The 17,958-nt window shown below is 36.7% G+C and overlaps 1 protein-coding gene across 1 annotated transcript in view; it reads right to left on the bottom strand.

The window, feature by feature from the left end:
• The window catches only part of LOC127662142 (ankyrin-3-like), a 110,237-nt gene that overhangs the window by 71,197 nt on the left and 21,082 nt on the right, over positions 1-17,958 (bottom strand). The window contains exons 2-7 of the mRNA XM_052153181.1: positions 6,315-6,416; positions 5,240-5,338; positions 4,454-4,552; positions 1,737-1,835; positions 1,268-1,453; positions 394-417 (exon numbers count right to left, since the gene is read on the bottom strand). Of these exons, the coding sequence (XP_052009141.1) occupies positions 394-417; positions 1,268-1,453; positions 1,737-1,835; positions 4,454-4,552; positions 5,240-5,338; positions 6,315-6,416 (609 nt within the window). The remainder of the gene's footprint in view (positions 1-393; positions 418-1,267; positions 1,454-1,736; positions 1,836-4,453; positions 4,553-5,239; positions 5,339-6,314; positions 6,417-17,958) is intronic.

Below are 17,958 nucleotides of genomic sequence, written 5' to 3' on the forward strand. Positions count from 1 at the left end.
GGGACTTTGCAAACTTATATACTGTAAGTTCTCTCACTTATGTCCTTAGCTGCCAATCTGGTAAAAGTTTATATTCACCAAACATTATTAACAGAAACAAAACAAAATTACTGATCCAAAACTCCTTCCATCAATCAGAAAGCTACATGTTTAGATGTGGAACCCCGGCCTGTAGCTGCAGAAATCAAAGCATGCTTCAGACCTTTACCCAAAGTATGGCCTCATTCCTCCATCCCCAAAGAGGGTGGACACATAGTGAACGAGAAGAGAAAACAAGAAATGAGACATAAATAGAGATGGTATAACATGGGTGGGAGCAACAACAGGGGGTGTTCTAGGCAAAGCAGGGGGTGAGGTGGGGGGTCAACAGCTTAAAGTTAATCGTGGGTGTACCTCTGTCGTTCTATTCACCATCATCTATGATGAGACGTGAGGAAAGGAGAGAATGGGCAGTTAGTGAACACTGATAGGTTAATGAAAAGAACTAAAGCCTAAGTATGGGAAAGTAAGTGTGTTAGAACTCAAATGAACACATAAAATAATTTTAAAAGCAAATAGAGTCTACATTAAGTTGCTCTTTATTATGTCATGCTAATTGTTGTTTTAATAAAAAATAAAAAAAATAAATCCTTAATCAGACTATTTTCAGAGCGTGAGGGGGATGTCTGTTAGACTAGCAGTTCTCAAATGGTGGGTCGTGACCCAAAAATGGGTTGTAGGCCTGTTCTAGGTCTTTTTTAATAGGGTCGTGGACATCAGGGAAAAATTTTAAACTGCAACTAATTAATATAATCATGCATTGTGAGGATGCCAAAATAAATGGATTTGCCTGGTTGAAGCTAGCCTAATTAGGCAGATGCCAACAAGGACAGGTTGTGTGACATCCCCTCATCCTCGAAAACCATTAACAAAGCTATGCAGAGTAAAAGAAAATACACAAACTACAAAAATGTTAGGCCTCTGCAAATCATGCTAGTATTTTTGACATTTCATTGTAATTATTTTGGCATGGCAAACAATTTTTGTACTGTGTTGAGTTGCCACTTGCCCAATGCAAAATCTGGGTCCTGAAGCAAAACCAGTTGATAACCACTGTGTTAAAAGGCATAAAAGTGTATGAAAGTTTCCAAGTGTGAGTACATTTGACATTCGATTTTGCTCTGTTTGGTGAAGACCTTCGTGATTTTAATAAAAACAAGGGATAGGCAGGATGAATACAAATATTGATCAATGGCTGAACATGTTTGCAAGCATCTTTCAGACAGACCTTGGACTCTACATCTGCATTGTGGTCATTCTGAAGGAGCAGAGCAGCAGATTTGGTGTCGTCCTTGCGGGCGGCAATGTGGAGCGCAGGCAGACGGACTTTACCTTTTGTATCATTCTCTAACAACAGAGAAACCACCTGGTCATGACCCTGCTGCAGGGCTACAGCTAGCGGTGTAAAACCATCCTAATGGGATCCAAAGAGGACATGGAGAAAATGAGAGAGAGAAATAAGAGAGGGTTTAATTCCAGTTAACTCTTCTTATCCAAATGAGACCTGAGTATCGATTCATATTCCTCATAAAATTATAATTTATATTCTTTAGTTTTATAATAAAATCTTTCTGTTGCAATTGTGATCAGAGAAAGAGAGAGTTGCGGGAGGTAGGAAGCACTTATCTGTAAACTGCTCAAGGTCATTCAGTCTCACCACAGTAATCAATAAAAGACACGCAAACATAAACACACACCTCAGTGGCGATGCTCTGGCTAGAGTTGTTCTCCAAGAGGAAGCGCACCACATCCAGATGGTTCTCCTGAGCTGCCATGTACAGTGGGGTAAAGCCATTCTGCAACAAACATTGCATTAACCTTATATAAACCTTTCATTCTTATCAGTAAGCTTCATGTGCAATAACATGAATAAAGAATTATAGGTATACGGCAAGATCTGGACAAAGCATTCACATTCAAATTTAGTCATTAATGTTCCTTAAAACGACAAATTCCAACAGCACAATGTCACATAGTCCTACATAATTTTCAGTCCAAAAGAAGATCTATTAAATATGGAATGTAGCATAACAAGCATTTATAAAGCCGTTCAACTGAGTCCATGGACTGCATTAAGATGTCAAATGTAATTCCTTCATATTTTCACCAGATATTAAACTGTAAAGCTAAACACACACACACACACACACACTTTTCTTAGTTTCCGCTAAGAACTTTTACTGCTGGCTAACTGTGTTTATTTTGTTGTGATGTAATATGCATAGTGTAGTATGCAATATAATAATGATACAATCAAGTCAAATTAACAATAAACGTACATTATAGATGTTTTTCCATTAAAAAAAAGTCTGTCATGGAATTAATGTGTAATTTAAAACCCTTCAAAACAATAACAGAGGGCAAAACAAAAAGCTAAACTGCAATTTGCCACATACTGTATATTTTTGTTCAAATAGAAATAAAAAATTACAAAAATATTTAAGTTATGTTAATATAATTTCTCACCTTATCTAATTTCTTTGTCTTTATTTTTGTGAATATATTCCTCCAATTTTACATAGCACAGAAACATTTAGCGACCGACGTGAAGTGAAATGTGCAGCGTTTTTCTACAGCTTGAGCTGCACAAAAGCCTGGTGTCCTTCTCCAGAAGACGGCAATGAAAGGTTGTTTTAATGCAATTCTGAAGTGAGAAGCTTTTCTTTGCAGGCATGCGAGATGAGAATTATGCACCTTGCTTTGCTGGGCCCCCTGATGGCTTTGAGACATTTTAACAGGTAAAAACTATATTTACTGGCTAACAGAAACTCTGACACACCCACAAAACTCATCCAAGCTACCCCCTCCTTTTAGCAAAAAAACAAAAACAAAGCAAAAAAAATCAATTAGAGAGAATGAGATATGCTATTATTTGTGGAATATGAAATTTTTAAATTTTTTGCTTTACAGTATTTGATTTTCTTCATAAGCAGTAACTTGCTGTGGTATCTGAACACCCACGTTGCCAAGGCAACCCTGTCATTCTTAATATTTTAGAAATCAGCAGGGATTTCCCTGGAGGGGACAGTCCCCCATAACACCCACCCTACTGTAACCCCATTGACCCTGTTCCCATAGAAACGCAGGAATGCTGACAAAGCAGGTAAATTGACAGCAATGCTTTTGTGATGATGTCGCATAATACACAGCCACAAACACAGCCTCCATTTATCATCACTATTTGTTTTATTCTATATTGGTCAGGATCCTGTCACTTTTTCAGTCATGTTTCTAGTGGTGAAAGGATTCTGACACTCATGTTCTGTGTTTGTATTTTCATGTACGGAGCATGGTGTCTGGGTCCTGACGACGGTTTCTGTTCTGGGTCGGGATTCAGACACACATGCTACATGTCCCGTCTTCTGTGAGTGCATGGGTTTGGGTTTGGTCCCCTTGCCATGTGTTCTTCTGTCAGTTTTGTGTGTTGTGTGAGTGCACATGGCTGTGTTTGGTTCTTCATCACCATGTGCACTCATGTCTGTTTTAATCTTGTGTGTTAGCACATGGCTTTGTGTTTGTCTGCCATGTGCTTCCCTGACCCCGCCTCCTCATTGCCCTCATCTTTCACCCGGTTTAATCCTTGTTATGTTAATTGACTTTACCTGTTCCTCATGTGCCCTACTTGTATATATATTGTGCTCCTTTTCTTCCTGTGTTTACCTGATCCTGTTCAGTTAATGTTCGTTTGCTCTGTCTCCCAGTCTGGTTTGTAATCTTGTCTTTCAGTTTGTTGTTCTTCAAGAGTTTATTGTTATTTGCTTTTCAGTTTTATTAGTTTTTACTCCCCTGTGAAAGTTTGTATTCACCTGTTTGTATACTGTAATAAAATAATTATTTTTGTTCCTCATTCCTGCAATTGAGTCCTCATTCCTGACTCATTCCGAGACAATATCTTTATATATTATATAGCCTTTCAATTCCTTTGCTTTTAGTTCGGTATCTATTTCTTATAATTTAGTGTACATTTCTAATTTGAATGCTTTTTAAACTTAAATGTGACATACTGTACCATGGAAAATGGGGATTTCCCAGCTCATATAAAAATAAATTACACTGTTTTTAGTCTAAAAATCCTTAACTAACACTATAAGACTTGAGTGGAAAAAATAGAATGCTACAAACTGCTATGGCTCCTTTAACCAGCCCTGTGTTTACATTTGCATCCCCTCAGCTCAGTGCAGGAAATACTGTTATTACAGGCACCTCAGTAATGTAGTTGGCCTTCATAGCTTATTGAGCTCATGTTTAAAGCAGTGTGTGTTTATGTGTTTAATGACTTTGTTGGACCACTAAAATAGCACTATGACAGATAGAGAGTGTGTACGTGATCTGGCCTGCATTCTTCCTTCTGGATGATCCAACTTAGTGAGTGTGTGTGTATTAAAGGTATTTTGGGGGATTATGGAGTGTGTACCTGGCTCTGTGCATTGACGGTGGCTCCATTTGTCACTAGTTCTCTCACCACATCCACCTGTCCAGCCAGTGAGGCGATGTGCAGCGCTGTGTTTCCTTTCTAGATTAGAGTGGATAGAGAAATGACAGAGAGAGAATGAATGGCATCTCTCTACTAATCTCTCTACCACCTGTTTGTGTCACCCCATCCAATGGGCACTTTTGTTCCACTTGCATCCACTAACCCCCCATCCATCACTGGGCATTCCGTCCCCACTGCCAGAGAGGTGTTGTTTGTCCTGGCCTTTAATTTCCCTCCATACACACACATTACTGAAGAGTGAAAACAGCGCTTGATACTTTATACCCAGTGTGAACATGCTCACAGGAGCAGAGAACATCATGTGATATCAGAGACGGAAACAAACGTCTACAAGCAGAGGAATCTTAGATTGTGTGTACGTGAGAGTGTGTTCATACTATAGTTTGGGGACAAAACTGTCAGAAATTTTTTTAATTTAAAAAATGGGACCAAATTTGGTCCCCACAGTAAAAATAAACAATGCCTTCTTTCAAATAAAAAAAAATATTGTGAGGGTTAGGTTTAAGGGTAGGGTTAGGGAATAGAAAATACCATAAGTTAAGTATTAAAACAACAAAAGTGTATAGAAAGTCTCAACCATAGTGTGTGTGTGTGTGTGTGTGTGTGTGTGTGTGTGTGTGTGTGTGTGTGTGTGTGTGTGTGTGTGTGTGTGTGTGTGTGTGTGTGTGTGTGTGTGTGATGAGAGAGAGAGAGAGTGACACTGACCTTGGTTGGTGCATCTACGTTGGCATCCAGTTTGAGTAGCTCAACCACCACCTCCACATGCCCCTCTTTTGATGCCAAGTGCAATGCATTCAACCCATTCTGAAACACACATATTAAAACCAACTAAGTTTTGCTAATGAACAGGATGGCAATGCTGGTCCAACATTAACTAGCATAAAACAGCCTGGCTCAAAATGGAAATTGATGTTGGTTTAAATTTTTCTTATCAACAGGAATACAAAACAAGATAAATATAAATATATGTGCACTCCCCCCACTGTAAATCCCTGCAGAACAGTATTTGATCAAATGACATCTCAGAGACACTATTCAGAACAATGTATCAGAGATATGGCTGACATCTCACTACTGTGACATTTTTATTTGGTGATCCTGATTTAAATAAGACGGTGAAATATTGTGATGGTTTCAGAAAGGTTGATCCCTCTATTAAAACGGCTGCCCAGACAAACCCGGTGTTATTCCTGATTATCCATAACATTTCAGCTGCAAATTCCTCATATGAGCAAAACATCCCAACAATGGCTGCATAATCATCATCATCACATCATTTTAGAAATCCATGAGAGAAGCCTAATAGTAATAATGATCAATGTTGCAACAGCATAACAGTTGACAAAAATGCTTTATGTTAAATTTAAAGTAATAACAGGGTTGTGCATATTTAGTAATGATATTTTATGACACTGGAAAAAGTGACTATTATGAGAGTTTATTACATTATACCATAATGTACCAATAATAACACTATACTGTTGAACTTTTACTGTCTATCACAGAGTAGGTCTAATGATATTGATATTGTCTTGCACAATAAAACCTGGTTTATGCTTGATGTATCTGCACAGGCACAAAGGTTTATGCTTCAAGAGGCAGTCAGCATTGCTTCAAATCTGTTTGGCAAACTGCTGTTTCAAATGGTATTTTCCCCACAATGCTTCTTGTCATTTCAGAGAATAGTTGGAAACATGAAGTAAATGCCTTTGTGAATGTATCAAGCTCAAGTCTTAAGGGTGATGACATTTCGTCTTATGGTAACAGAAATTATTCATACCTGATTACAGATGTTTATGTCGACACCAGTCTTCAGGTAGTCGAGTACCTTCTCAAGGTTCCCTGCCCTCGCTGCACGCAGGTAACTAGCATTGCTGTCCGACTGCAGATAACAAGAAAGAGAAAAAAAGAAGCAGTTGATTACTTCTTTAATCAATGAGGTCATAGGTCAAATCCAGGCCAACTGGGAGGTCATAAATGATCAGCAACAAACCCAACGCATTTACAGCTTTAGACAGACATAGACAGAGCTCATTAAATCAATTAAACTTAAGGATTCATACCAACTCCATCTTTGCTCAGTGCCATTAATCTATATAGACACACATTTAGAGAAATGTAAGCTTTAGTTTTTAGCAGTCAGCATCGTACATTGAATCTCCAATCTCACACAGGGCCGTAACCACAATACAATTTGAGGGGGACAAGCTCCCCCAATAATCAGATATGGCCAGATTGTCCCCCCGAATCATTTATATCCTTGTTGCTGTTCTGCTGCAGTCCATTATGCGCCGCTGTCAGTAGGTTGTTGCAGGAATAACTTATGGTTTAAAAAAAAGTGCCATTTTTAATGCGCTCAGTTGTCTAACACCAATCGTCAATGTCATATGAGATTGTCTTCTTTTAAAATATACTTTATTTTGAGTATGTCCTTGTCAGGTCTGTGCTCAAAAAATGAGCCACCAGTTAAAGACATTCACCTAAAAATGGAAAATGTAGTTTTACTTACACATTTAATCATCTTTATACAGTGGCTGGGGCACTCTCACTCACACACATACAGGGCAATTTAGAGTCTCCAATTCACTTAACCTGCATGCTTTTGCACTTGTGGGGGAAACCAGAGCACCCAGAGGAAACCCACTCAAACATGGGGAGAACATGCAAACTCCACACAGAAAGGCCCTAGTTGAGCTAGGACTCGAACCCAGGACCTTCTTGCTGTGAGGCAAGAGTGCTAACCACTGAGTCACCGTGCAACCCAATAGCTATATATAATATATATATAACAAAATACTTATTTAGCACTAAATTTACAAAATTTCACACAAAACTAAAAAATTATATGGTATTTTTAACGGTCTCTTTAGTCTTCAAATTTTAGTGATTTATTTGCACATTAATAAACTGTTAATATATTAGGAAGAAGGAAATAACATTACACACAGTAGTCCAGCAACCATGGGTGGAATGTGCGCATTACAATCACATTTCCTCAAGAAATACCTAATCAAACCAATTGTACATACAGTGCATAGTGAATAAGACATTTACTTATCGCGCACGTGATGCGCTTTTACCTTGGGCTGCATCCGAAAATGTAGCCAGCTGACTTGCTACCTTACTGCCTAATCAGTTAATGGCTTAACTGTTTTGAATAAATGGAACTATTAAGGAAACTGGTCTCTGAACAGTTTGAAAAGCACCCTATTTTCATCCAACCTACGCCTAGCCTCCAGGCAGTTTTCCTGGTTTTGGACGCAGTCGTGAAGTTGCACTCACACGCTCGTGCGGGTCCAGAGCGAGCAGCAATCTCCTGACAGTTTAAACAGCCTGGATTTGTGAATCAGATCAACTTTTGATCCTGATCCTGAAGTTTTTGATTCTGGCTGATGGAATACACACTTCAGAGGAAGATATTAGATGATATTTAAATATTGATATTTGTCTTTTATCATTAGAACAGAAAGTTAAAATTGACAGGGAGGAGAGGCTGATAGAATACGTGCTTTAGTGTTTTGATTTTTAATCTGTAGGTAACATTTTCTTTAAATTTGTTTTATTTAAAACCCATAAAATGTTTAGAAGTATAACAAAACGATCCATATTAGCATTTTTTTTATCTGTGATTTATATTTCAGACACAGAAATTAAATATTTAATTAGATTTTCAAAAGAGAAGTTATGGGTGGACAGTCGCACCACATGAATATTTAGCTATTTAAATGTGAAAAAATTACTTATACCTTAAAAACATTGGAAAGATAAAAGAGGTTTCATATATTTTAGAGGTACAGCATATACTTGCTGCTTTTAAAAAAAATTTACATTTTAAAAATATAACAAAAAACCAGAAGGACAGAATAAGTAGACGTCACGACACAACTATTGTTTATATATTGAGCTAATTATATTTTCTATTCCCTAACCCTATCATACCCCTTAACTTAACCCTCATAGAAACCTCACAGTTTGCGGCAGGAATATAGGTTTGTCCAGCTAATGAAAGGTAGGGAAGTGTTCAGGAAATTTACTTAATCATTATTATTTTTGCAATTGCATTTAGTTACACAATAGTGGCACACACACACACACACACACACACACACACACAAACTTTATAAGAATAAAAGAAAGGGGTTATCACTGAGACACACTTACACAAGGAATTCCTTTAAATGAGAGAGGCTATATTTAGATTCCACTAACCCTATTACAACCCCCTCCCTATATCTACCCTCAATATGTGTGTGTGTCTGTGCTGGCAAGAAGATCTGGAAAGAAATGGGACTCACTTTCCAAAAGTAACTCATCTGAGTTTGATAAGCAGTGGGTACGGCGATACATTATGAAGATAAATTGTGCTTGTGTTCCTCTTGTGACAGATACACTCAAGAACAGCACACACAAGAGACATGTTTTATCAGGTTTTGTATAGACCTTTTTCACAGTAGCACCATATTTGATTTGAGGTACTGAGAAAAAAGCTGTGCGGGACGAACTTACAGTTTCTTCAATGGCATGCACTGCATAAAGATGTATAAATCTCATAGATCACATCTAATTTTCCATAACTTTTTTTCTAGAGTTTTTGTCTACTAATTCTTGAACAGATTATTATTATTTTTTTCAATCTGCAAAATGATCCAAAACACTTTAAAAGTATCAACAGTACAACCCACAGCCTCGTTGTCATTCCCATCAAAAAATAAAAGATGGCGCCATAGTGAATAATGTGTTTGTGTGTGTACACTTCTACTGTAGGTTCTTCCAATATTCTCTGTTCATAATGAACTGTAAGCCCATTATGTTAAGTAATTTACCCCAGATATTCTGAAGGGAAAACCTAATTTTCACCTGGAAACAACATATTTACATATATACATATGTCCTGTGTGTGAGTGTGTGTGTGTGTGTGTGCTTGTATCATTGGGCATGTGCTGTACAGTCTGTGCTGTATAAAATGATGGATTAAAAGCACTCGCAAAATATATTTTTGCTCAAGAGGTAATGCTTACAGTAAATTATTTCACACATAAAATAAAACAACAGAGAGAGATCATTGTGAAACTATGTGCATGTGTGTGGCACTCTTTTTCACTTTTTCTCTGTTATCTCTGAGTTAATGAGTTTTTCCAGTTGTCAACCATAACTCCTTCCCTAGAGGAATCTGAATGGAAAAATAAGACACGTTAACACCCAATCATAGTTTTGTCCAAACAGTCTAATCACTTTAATATGTATTATGATATTTTTTTTCTCTGAATTAATTGGTGCATTCAGTAATATGGCTGCTGGTTTCCAATAATGGATAAGATCTCAATTTCTAACACAAAAGTTCCAAGTTCAATGTAAGGCAAGGATGGACTTTGAATTGGAATGACCTCTCGTACCTGTCATGTTGTAACAGTGCCCTTGAACAAGACTTTTAACCCCTGATTACTCAAAGGGGATTGTCTATGCTATAAGTAGGACCTATGATGAAAGCTTTGGACAAGAAGTGTCTGCTCAAGCTAGTAACTAACTAAACCAATGCTGAACCCACTAACTAGTGATTCAGTTTGCTACATTATAATACAAAAAAAACAACCTGACACACTATTTTATCAAAGCATTCACACAGTGCACACACAAAGTTCTGCAATAAATATTCCTAAGCAACATCATGCATACAGTGGAATGCAACCTTCACAAATATCTCATTTCTAAGTACTTCATAAAATAGTTCTAAGCCATGATCCAAACCAGCCAGCTCTGAGGTGAATCCAGCCTGATCTCATTAATATAAGAAGCTATTTGTACATTAATATTTGTAACATTTAAACATTTGGATAGACACTGAAATGTACAATGTGGACTTTTGAAAGCATATAAAATGTCATTTTTTAAAGTATTTACAGCTTTAGAAATGTAAAATATTGATGAATCCATTACAAATATAGATGACTAAATGTATCGATTATAAATATATTTGTATACCTTTGAATTGATATTTTATATCCCTTAACCCTACCACATCCTCTAAACACACCACATTTCAACAATATAAAAACAAGTAGATTAATGTACAGTAGCTATAATTTTTTATGCTTTATATTCATTTATATATATATATATATATATATATATATATATATATATATATATATATATATATATATATATAAGTTATTCCTATATATATATTTACAGCCACTAATCCCACACCTACTCCTAAACCATAACCATAACCATTTATTAAATATATAAAACATTTAACAGGCACATTTTATCTCAAAAATGTATTCAGAAAAATAGCACAATTCAGTACAAAAGTAGTCCAAACGGCAATGCTCCCTGACGGCATTCAATAGCATTGTGTGAGGTGGAGAGTAGAATATAAATTATTACTCGCTGTAAGTCTTCTCCTGATGCACTCCATAGGGTGCTGTGCATAGGGTCGCAAACAGTCACTAAAACAAATCTAAAATTAAATACTTAATAAATGATTAATGATTACAGAGTTTTTATTCATTTTAACATTTTAAAGTTTTGGTTAAAGTGATATAATCCTTTAAAATGTTGAGTAGTGCTGCAGAAATCACACAGACTTGAATTAATTATTATGTTTTTTTTAAGAGTTTTTATTAGAATGCATAAAAGCAGGGGAATTGCCACTTATTTTAGTCATACACAGTGGAGTAAATACTTAACATTTGTTTTGAAGTGCTAGAAACATTTTAAAACAGACCTACATGTAGTCTTTCAAGGTGATGTGTGTCATTTCATTGCCACTGGCAACAACAAATGGAATTGCAAAATGTGTTTGGATCTGTTTTTAAACAGGTTTTCCAAACACCCCATCTATCTTCCATTGATCACACAAACAGATAGTCCCCCCAAAACTCATGAGTCATTATAACGGCCCACCCAAACAAGCCATGCTGAGAAAGCCATACAGCAATAATGTTTACCGTCCAACCTGGTCTCATAGTGAAAATGTTACTATATATACATTTTTGCTAAACTTGTTATTTGTCTCCAGGTACAATTCTCTGCAGTTTCTGGGTGAAATGAACACTAAAGGAGCTACAACAACTGTGTGCTTTATTCACTTTCACTCAAACCATGATTTAAATGGCAGATAATGACTTTATTTTTCTCTCTATTACTCTCACTCTCACACTCAAACACATCTTTTAAAAAACAATACATTTCAATGCTTGAATTACAGATTTTACCTACATACACTTATTCCAACAATAATAGCATGCGCAGTAGCTCACCTAATAGGGTGTCGGAGGGCCGTGGTTCAAGTACAGCCATGAATTCAAGCGGATACGTGACACGATACAGTCAGCTGTGGCGCAAAATGAGGTGGTTGTTTCAGAATATGTGCTTTTTCATTTTGCTACTGCATTTAAAAAAAAACTATGGTTAGATTTAGGCATTGATTTGGTAAGGATGTATTTTTAAACGTCTCATTTATAATTCAAAACACCATTTTACTTGCTTTTTATGCCCCCAAATCAGAATCAGAATCAGAATCAGCTTTATTGCCAAGTATGCTTACACATACAAGGAATTTGTCTAGGTGACAGGAGCTTCCAGTCAACAACAATACAAACAATACCAGAGAAATGTACATTTCTCTGGAAAACTGCAGCCAATTGTGTTATACAGCATGGCAATTTAGAATTGCAAAAATGTTGTCATGTTCACATCTTGAGACCAGGCAGTTGCCTTCTCATGAAATTAACCTGGAATGCCTCACTGATGTATATTTTGTCTGTACACATTGACCTGGTATAAAGAAAATATTTTAATATAAAAAAATATGTTTCACCTTTAAATACTCAATAATTCATACTTAATAAAATACTGTACTTCATCTCATGCATGGGAATCTGAAAGGATTTTAGACAAGAGAAGACAGCTACTACTCACACACACACACACACACACACACACACACACACACACACAGAGTTACAGATACACAAATGCACACCAACAGAGTTACATAAGACAGAGTGAGTTCTCTGGGAGACAGCGGTTATTAAAAATTGACAGATACTGGACTGAGAGAAAGACATGAGAAAAGAAGTTCAAGTGTATTTGGGCACTATAGAGTGCACAGTCACTAAGAATATATTAAGAGGTCTTTTATTCCATCTATAGTTATATTAAATAATTAATTTGGCGATTGGTGACCTTATTGGGGTTCTTTTGTATTTGTATTTTGTTTACATGCTATGTATTTGTTATATATTGTTATATATTTTAGTGCAATTGATTGATTTAAATGTATTGAATCATATTCCTTTTATTGTTACTGTTGTAGCACAAGGCAGAGCATTGAGTGTGTGAATGTTTGTAATATATGTTTGCATAGTTTCTTTTGTGTACTGTCTTGAATGCTATCCCGCCTCGGGGGAGCCAAAGACAAATTTCCATGTGAGTGGAAAATAAAGATTCAATTCAATTCAATACTCATACAGCTAATAATAATTATGTGTCAGGCTTTTATGAGGATGACAAATCTGTTACTACCTTTAAGAACAAAATGTTAATGCCCATTGCAGCCATATCTCATTAGAGAGAGAGAGAGAGAGAGGTAGAGAGAGAGTGAGAGAGAGAGAGAGAGCGAGAGAGCGAGAGAGAGAGCATTTAACATCAAAGTGTGTGTGTTTTTTTAATGTTTAAGTAATCAAATTTATGCCAGCATAATTTGCAGACACAACTTTTAGTAATCTATTCGTTGGTTGATTTCATAGAAAAGTGTGTGTAAGCACTGTGAATTTGTGGTGCAAAGAAAAACCCTTGCTTTGTTTATTTGAGAATCCCAATCAGCTCTGCCTCACAATATTGGCTCAAACAATCAGTTTGTTCAACCTCACAATATTGGCTCAAACCATCAGTTTGTTCAACCAATTGAATATGAGGGGAGTATTCATGGTAATTGTTTTAGTAATTCCATTTGGTGATGCTAGTGGCAGAGATATTACACACGTCACATTACACAAGACACTAAGCATTCTTAGTTTGAATTTTCACAAATCAACATCAAGAACTGAGGCATCCAGATGACTCTGTCATCTTCCTCTTCTCTGTCTGTGCCTCATCGCTCCCTGTCTCTGTATCTCTTTAGTACATAGATAAGCAGTGAGCTCAAATACTGCATGATCGGCAAAAAACAAAGCTACCAGTCAGTGTGGCAGCAGACATGGCAACTACACAAACACACATATCTGTCCTCCAACTACTGAAGAAAGAACACATCAGCACATTCTAACAACTATGGAGACATTGTAAAACACACACGTTCTGTAATCAGAATGGACCAGTTGTGGTTGGTTCTGCAGAGGTCAGTCTGTAGCTGCAGAACTCTAAGCATTGACCAGTACAGACCACCTGGGTCAGGCACAATGGGCAGCATATGGGTGTCATTTATTCACATGACTGAAATGGCTCTGTATTGTTTTGCTTTAACATTGCAGTACAGTACAGTTGGTTTTTAGTTGTTAAAAACATAACACCACTAAAACCTATTGATAACATCCCATTTGCATTCAACACTACCGCTTAGATACATGCAGCTTGTGGCATTTTTACATTTTAATTTCTACACTGTTTGGCCTATTTATGAAACACTTTTAAGACCTGTTAAGACAATGTCCTTATCCTTTTTTTTTTTTTTTTTTACTCCAAATCAAAATAAACAAGCAAGAAATTATATTTTGTAAATAGAAAATGAAGTCTAGTTTTAGAGCCATTAAGATTTTTTACATTGTGACATATTTCCATGACAGTTCCGCACATTTCCCCCCCCCAAATTATTATTATCGCAATCCGGAAAAAGATGGTCTTCATCACATTCTCATTACTGTAATTTGGGAAACTTTTTTAATTGTGAAGTATTTAAACATGCCTTGAATGTGTTATTTAAAAATCATTGTACAACAGCATATTTTTACTGTAATACTGTAAAAAATGACTTGTTTTATGGTAATAAGTATCATCATTGAAAACAATGGGAACAGTAAATGTAAAACTGTCAGACGTGGTACGTAATGAAAACTGGGGTGTAAAATTTGCTTAAAGGAATATTTCACCCAAAACTTTAAAGGGTAACTAAACACCTGCTCAGAGTCTGACTCCACCCACTAGAAATATTTGAAAATGCTGGAAAAGTGGGCAGACCCCGGCGGGGATAGAGGGAACGAACCAAGTGCGTGGCTGAGCGGGGGTGGGGGGGTTACCTGAGACTCGTAGTGACGGATTAATTGACAGCTGCTGTCAGACTCTATGTTATTATTATTCCTCACACGGTCGCAAGACAACATGTACATGAATCTGGCGTGGTGAGCTGGAACCTGCTTACGTCAGCTGTCACCGCTTACGTCACGAAGTACCGCAACAGCCAGTAGGAAAATTCAACTGCAGTAGCCACCGTTCAACCTGAAGAGGGCAGCACTCAGACGTTTTTACACCATATATTGTAGAATTAAAACACTTTATACACAAATGTCAAAAAAATTACTTGAATCAATGACCAGTACTAATAAAGCCCCATGCTTACAGATCATTAACTAAAAAAAGTTGGTTTAGGGTTTAGTTACCCTTTAAAGGGTAGCTTTACTAAGCAGGAAGGGGAATTTATAGTAAACGTTGACTTAAATATTGATTTGTTTCTCACCCACACCCATTAAATCGTTTCTGGAGACATTGATTTTACCACTGGAGTCATATGGATAACTTTAATGCTGACTTGCATGACTTTTGGAGCTTCAAAATTTCGGCACCCATTCACTTGCACTGTGAGGACCAAAACAGCTGAGAAATATTTCTACTGAAAAAAGAAAGTCACACACACATCTGGGATGGCATATGGGTGAGTAAATGACTGTCCTTGAAATAATAAATAACAACGTAAAAAATCTGAATAGTAGGCTTAATTTTCTAAATGCAAAATATTATTTCGTATTTTTATTTAGGGTTTAATATGACCAGGACATTTTATTAAATGTTTTATTTCAATTTTTTGAGAATGACAGATTTCCTTGTTGTGACATCCCAACTAGGAGGATTTGTCAAGGATTCTAACAAGGTTAGCAAACACACATAATGCATCTCTCCTCCTCTAAACCACATATTCTCCAACATTTAAACCAAAAACACAACAACATGACTTACTCCTGGCACACATTTACCCAAACACACATCACTATTGTTAAGTTAAACACCCTCCTAACACAGATCTATCCAGTCTCAACATCTCTATTTAACAAGCCGTACTTTTACAACAGCTTCTAGAGGTGTAGGATCACATATATATATATATATATATATATATATATATATATATATATATATATATATATATAAACTATATCATTCATATCATAAACAGAGTTTAGGACAGCAGTGATCATGGCAAAAGGCTTACCAGGCAACTACCAGGACACTCTGTACCTGTGTTGTCACACTTACACACACGTCCCAATCAAATACCCACTCATGTTACTAACATCAAGGTCAGAGCAAAAGCACTAGAGCAAAGGTATAGTTAGAGGACCTCACCGATATCAAATTGAATATGCCTCTAACAACACTTAGACATTTGCAGCAAATCTCACTTTGCATGTGATGCACTGTACACAAAACCCTGCTGACAACAGAGATGCTCTCCGACAAACAGTAATTCATCCTATGAGGACAATAAGCTCTACTCTGTGTCTGCGCAGGATTCTGCAAACAAAATCCTGAAAACTGAGCCCAGCAAGACGAACAGATCAGATTTTGCGCCATCCTCAGCATTGCAGACAGTGTCAAATAGATGCTGTATTCCATGCAAAACAATGTTTGAAGCACAATGACGAAATTACAAAATCAAAAAAGCTGACTAGAGTTGAAGAGACATGACCCAAGCATTCATAACAATGCTCTATCCTCAAACCACACACACTACACAACCATTCCCAAAACTCCTATGTAAAAACAGCACACACTTCCCAGCCATTCCCAGTGATTCCCAATCATGTTTAAAGAGTACTTACGGGTGAAAAGTAGTCTGCAGCCTCTTCCACCGCCATTACTCCTGCAGTCCCACAGAAACCTGATCACTTACTTCTCTAGCTATGCGGCCAGCAAGGTGTCATTCAGTCATGTGATGTGTGCAGAAATGCCCAGACAGCAGGATGCTCACTCTTCCCACCTGATGTGTGTGCAAGTACGGATTCAAGGGTACAGTGCTCTTTGTTACTACTGTAAACACAAAGTCACTTTCAATAGAAACTTATCTGTCCTTTTCTTTTTAGTCCCCTCTCTTTTACGATCTGTCCTCAATTGTAACTTGGCCTGTCCTGTGTCAAAAAAAAATAGACTTCTCAGTTTTACTTTCTTTCTCAGTCCACAGTTCAGTTTATAACTCCTGCCAAAAAAAACTAAAGTTCTCTAATTTCTCTCTTCCAGCCATTCTCTTTCTTTGTCTTTCTATAGCCTACTCTCTTTTTACTCCTTTATATATCCAGCTGGGACCAGCAATATCTCCAATCTTCCTTTACACAGAGAAAATGTGAATCTGTCATGTTAAGCATGCTCTCTTTATCTCTAAATGTCAATTTAAAGTACTTCAGTTGCATGACTGTGTTTACATTCAATATTGCCAAAGCATTAATACACAAAACAGATAATGACAAGACAGAAATGTAATAAAATATTAACAAATAACAATAAAAATATAATTAAAATAAGGTGTGTATGTATATATATATATATATATATATATATATATATATATATATATATATATATATATACACTTTATACAATATAAAATAAAATAAGCATTTAACAAGACATTATGAACATAAAAAAATTCAGTGATCTCTCTCTCCCTCTTTCCATACACACGCTAAATAAAAAGGTGGGGGTCTTTGGAATAGTGATATGAGGTGCTAGGGGGTCCAAAAATAGCCGTTGAATCTAATGTTTTTTGCTAATAGGACTGAGGCGGCTACCTCCCTTTCCCTCTCTCTCTCTCAATCTGTTGTCCTCCCTCCCTGCATACCCTAATATGCATGGTTTGTATTGAGTGCTTATCTGCTCTTTTTGGAAAAACATTTTTAGGACTGGTGGTGGTTGGTTTGTAGGGGTGAATGTGGGGTTCATTGTACAGCTTAATAAAGGATTAGGGGGCAATCCCCCCTAGTATTTAGGCCACTGCACCATCACATGCACCCCCAAACATACACACACACACTCACACACACACACACACACACACACACACAACCACAGCCCTGACAAAGGGACGAAGAGAAGTGTGTAACCCATTATACTGCTTTGTGAAAAAAGAAGCACATAGACTATGTTGTTTAAATATTTGCTTGTAAGTGTATTACTGTATGCATCTTTTTGTGTGTATAAATCTGTTTGTTACT

This window comes from Xyrauchen texanus, chromosome 22 (assembly GCF_025860055.1).
Source record: "Xyrauchen texanus isolate HMW12.3.18 chromosome 22, RBS_HiC_50CHRs, whole genome shotgun sequence".
NCBI lineage: Eukaryota > Metazoa > Chordata > Actinopteri > Cypriniformes > Catostomidae > Xyrauchen > Xyrauchen texanus.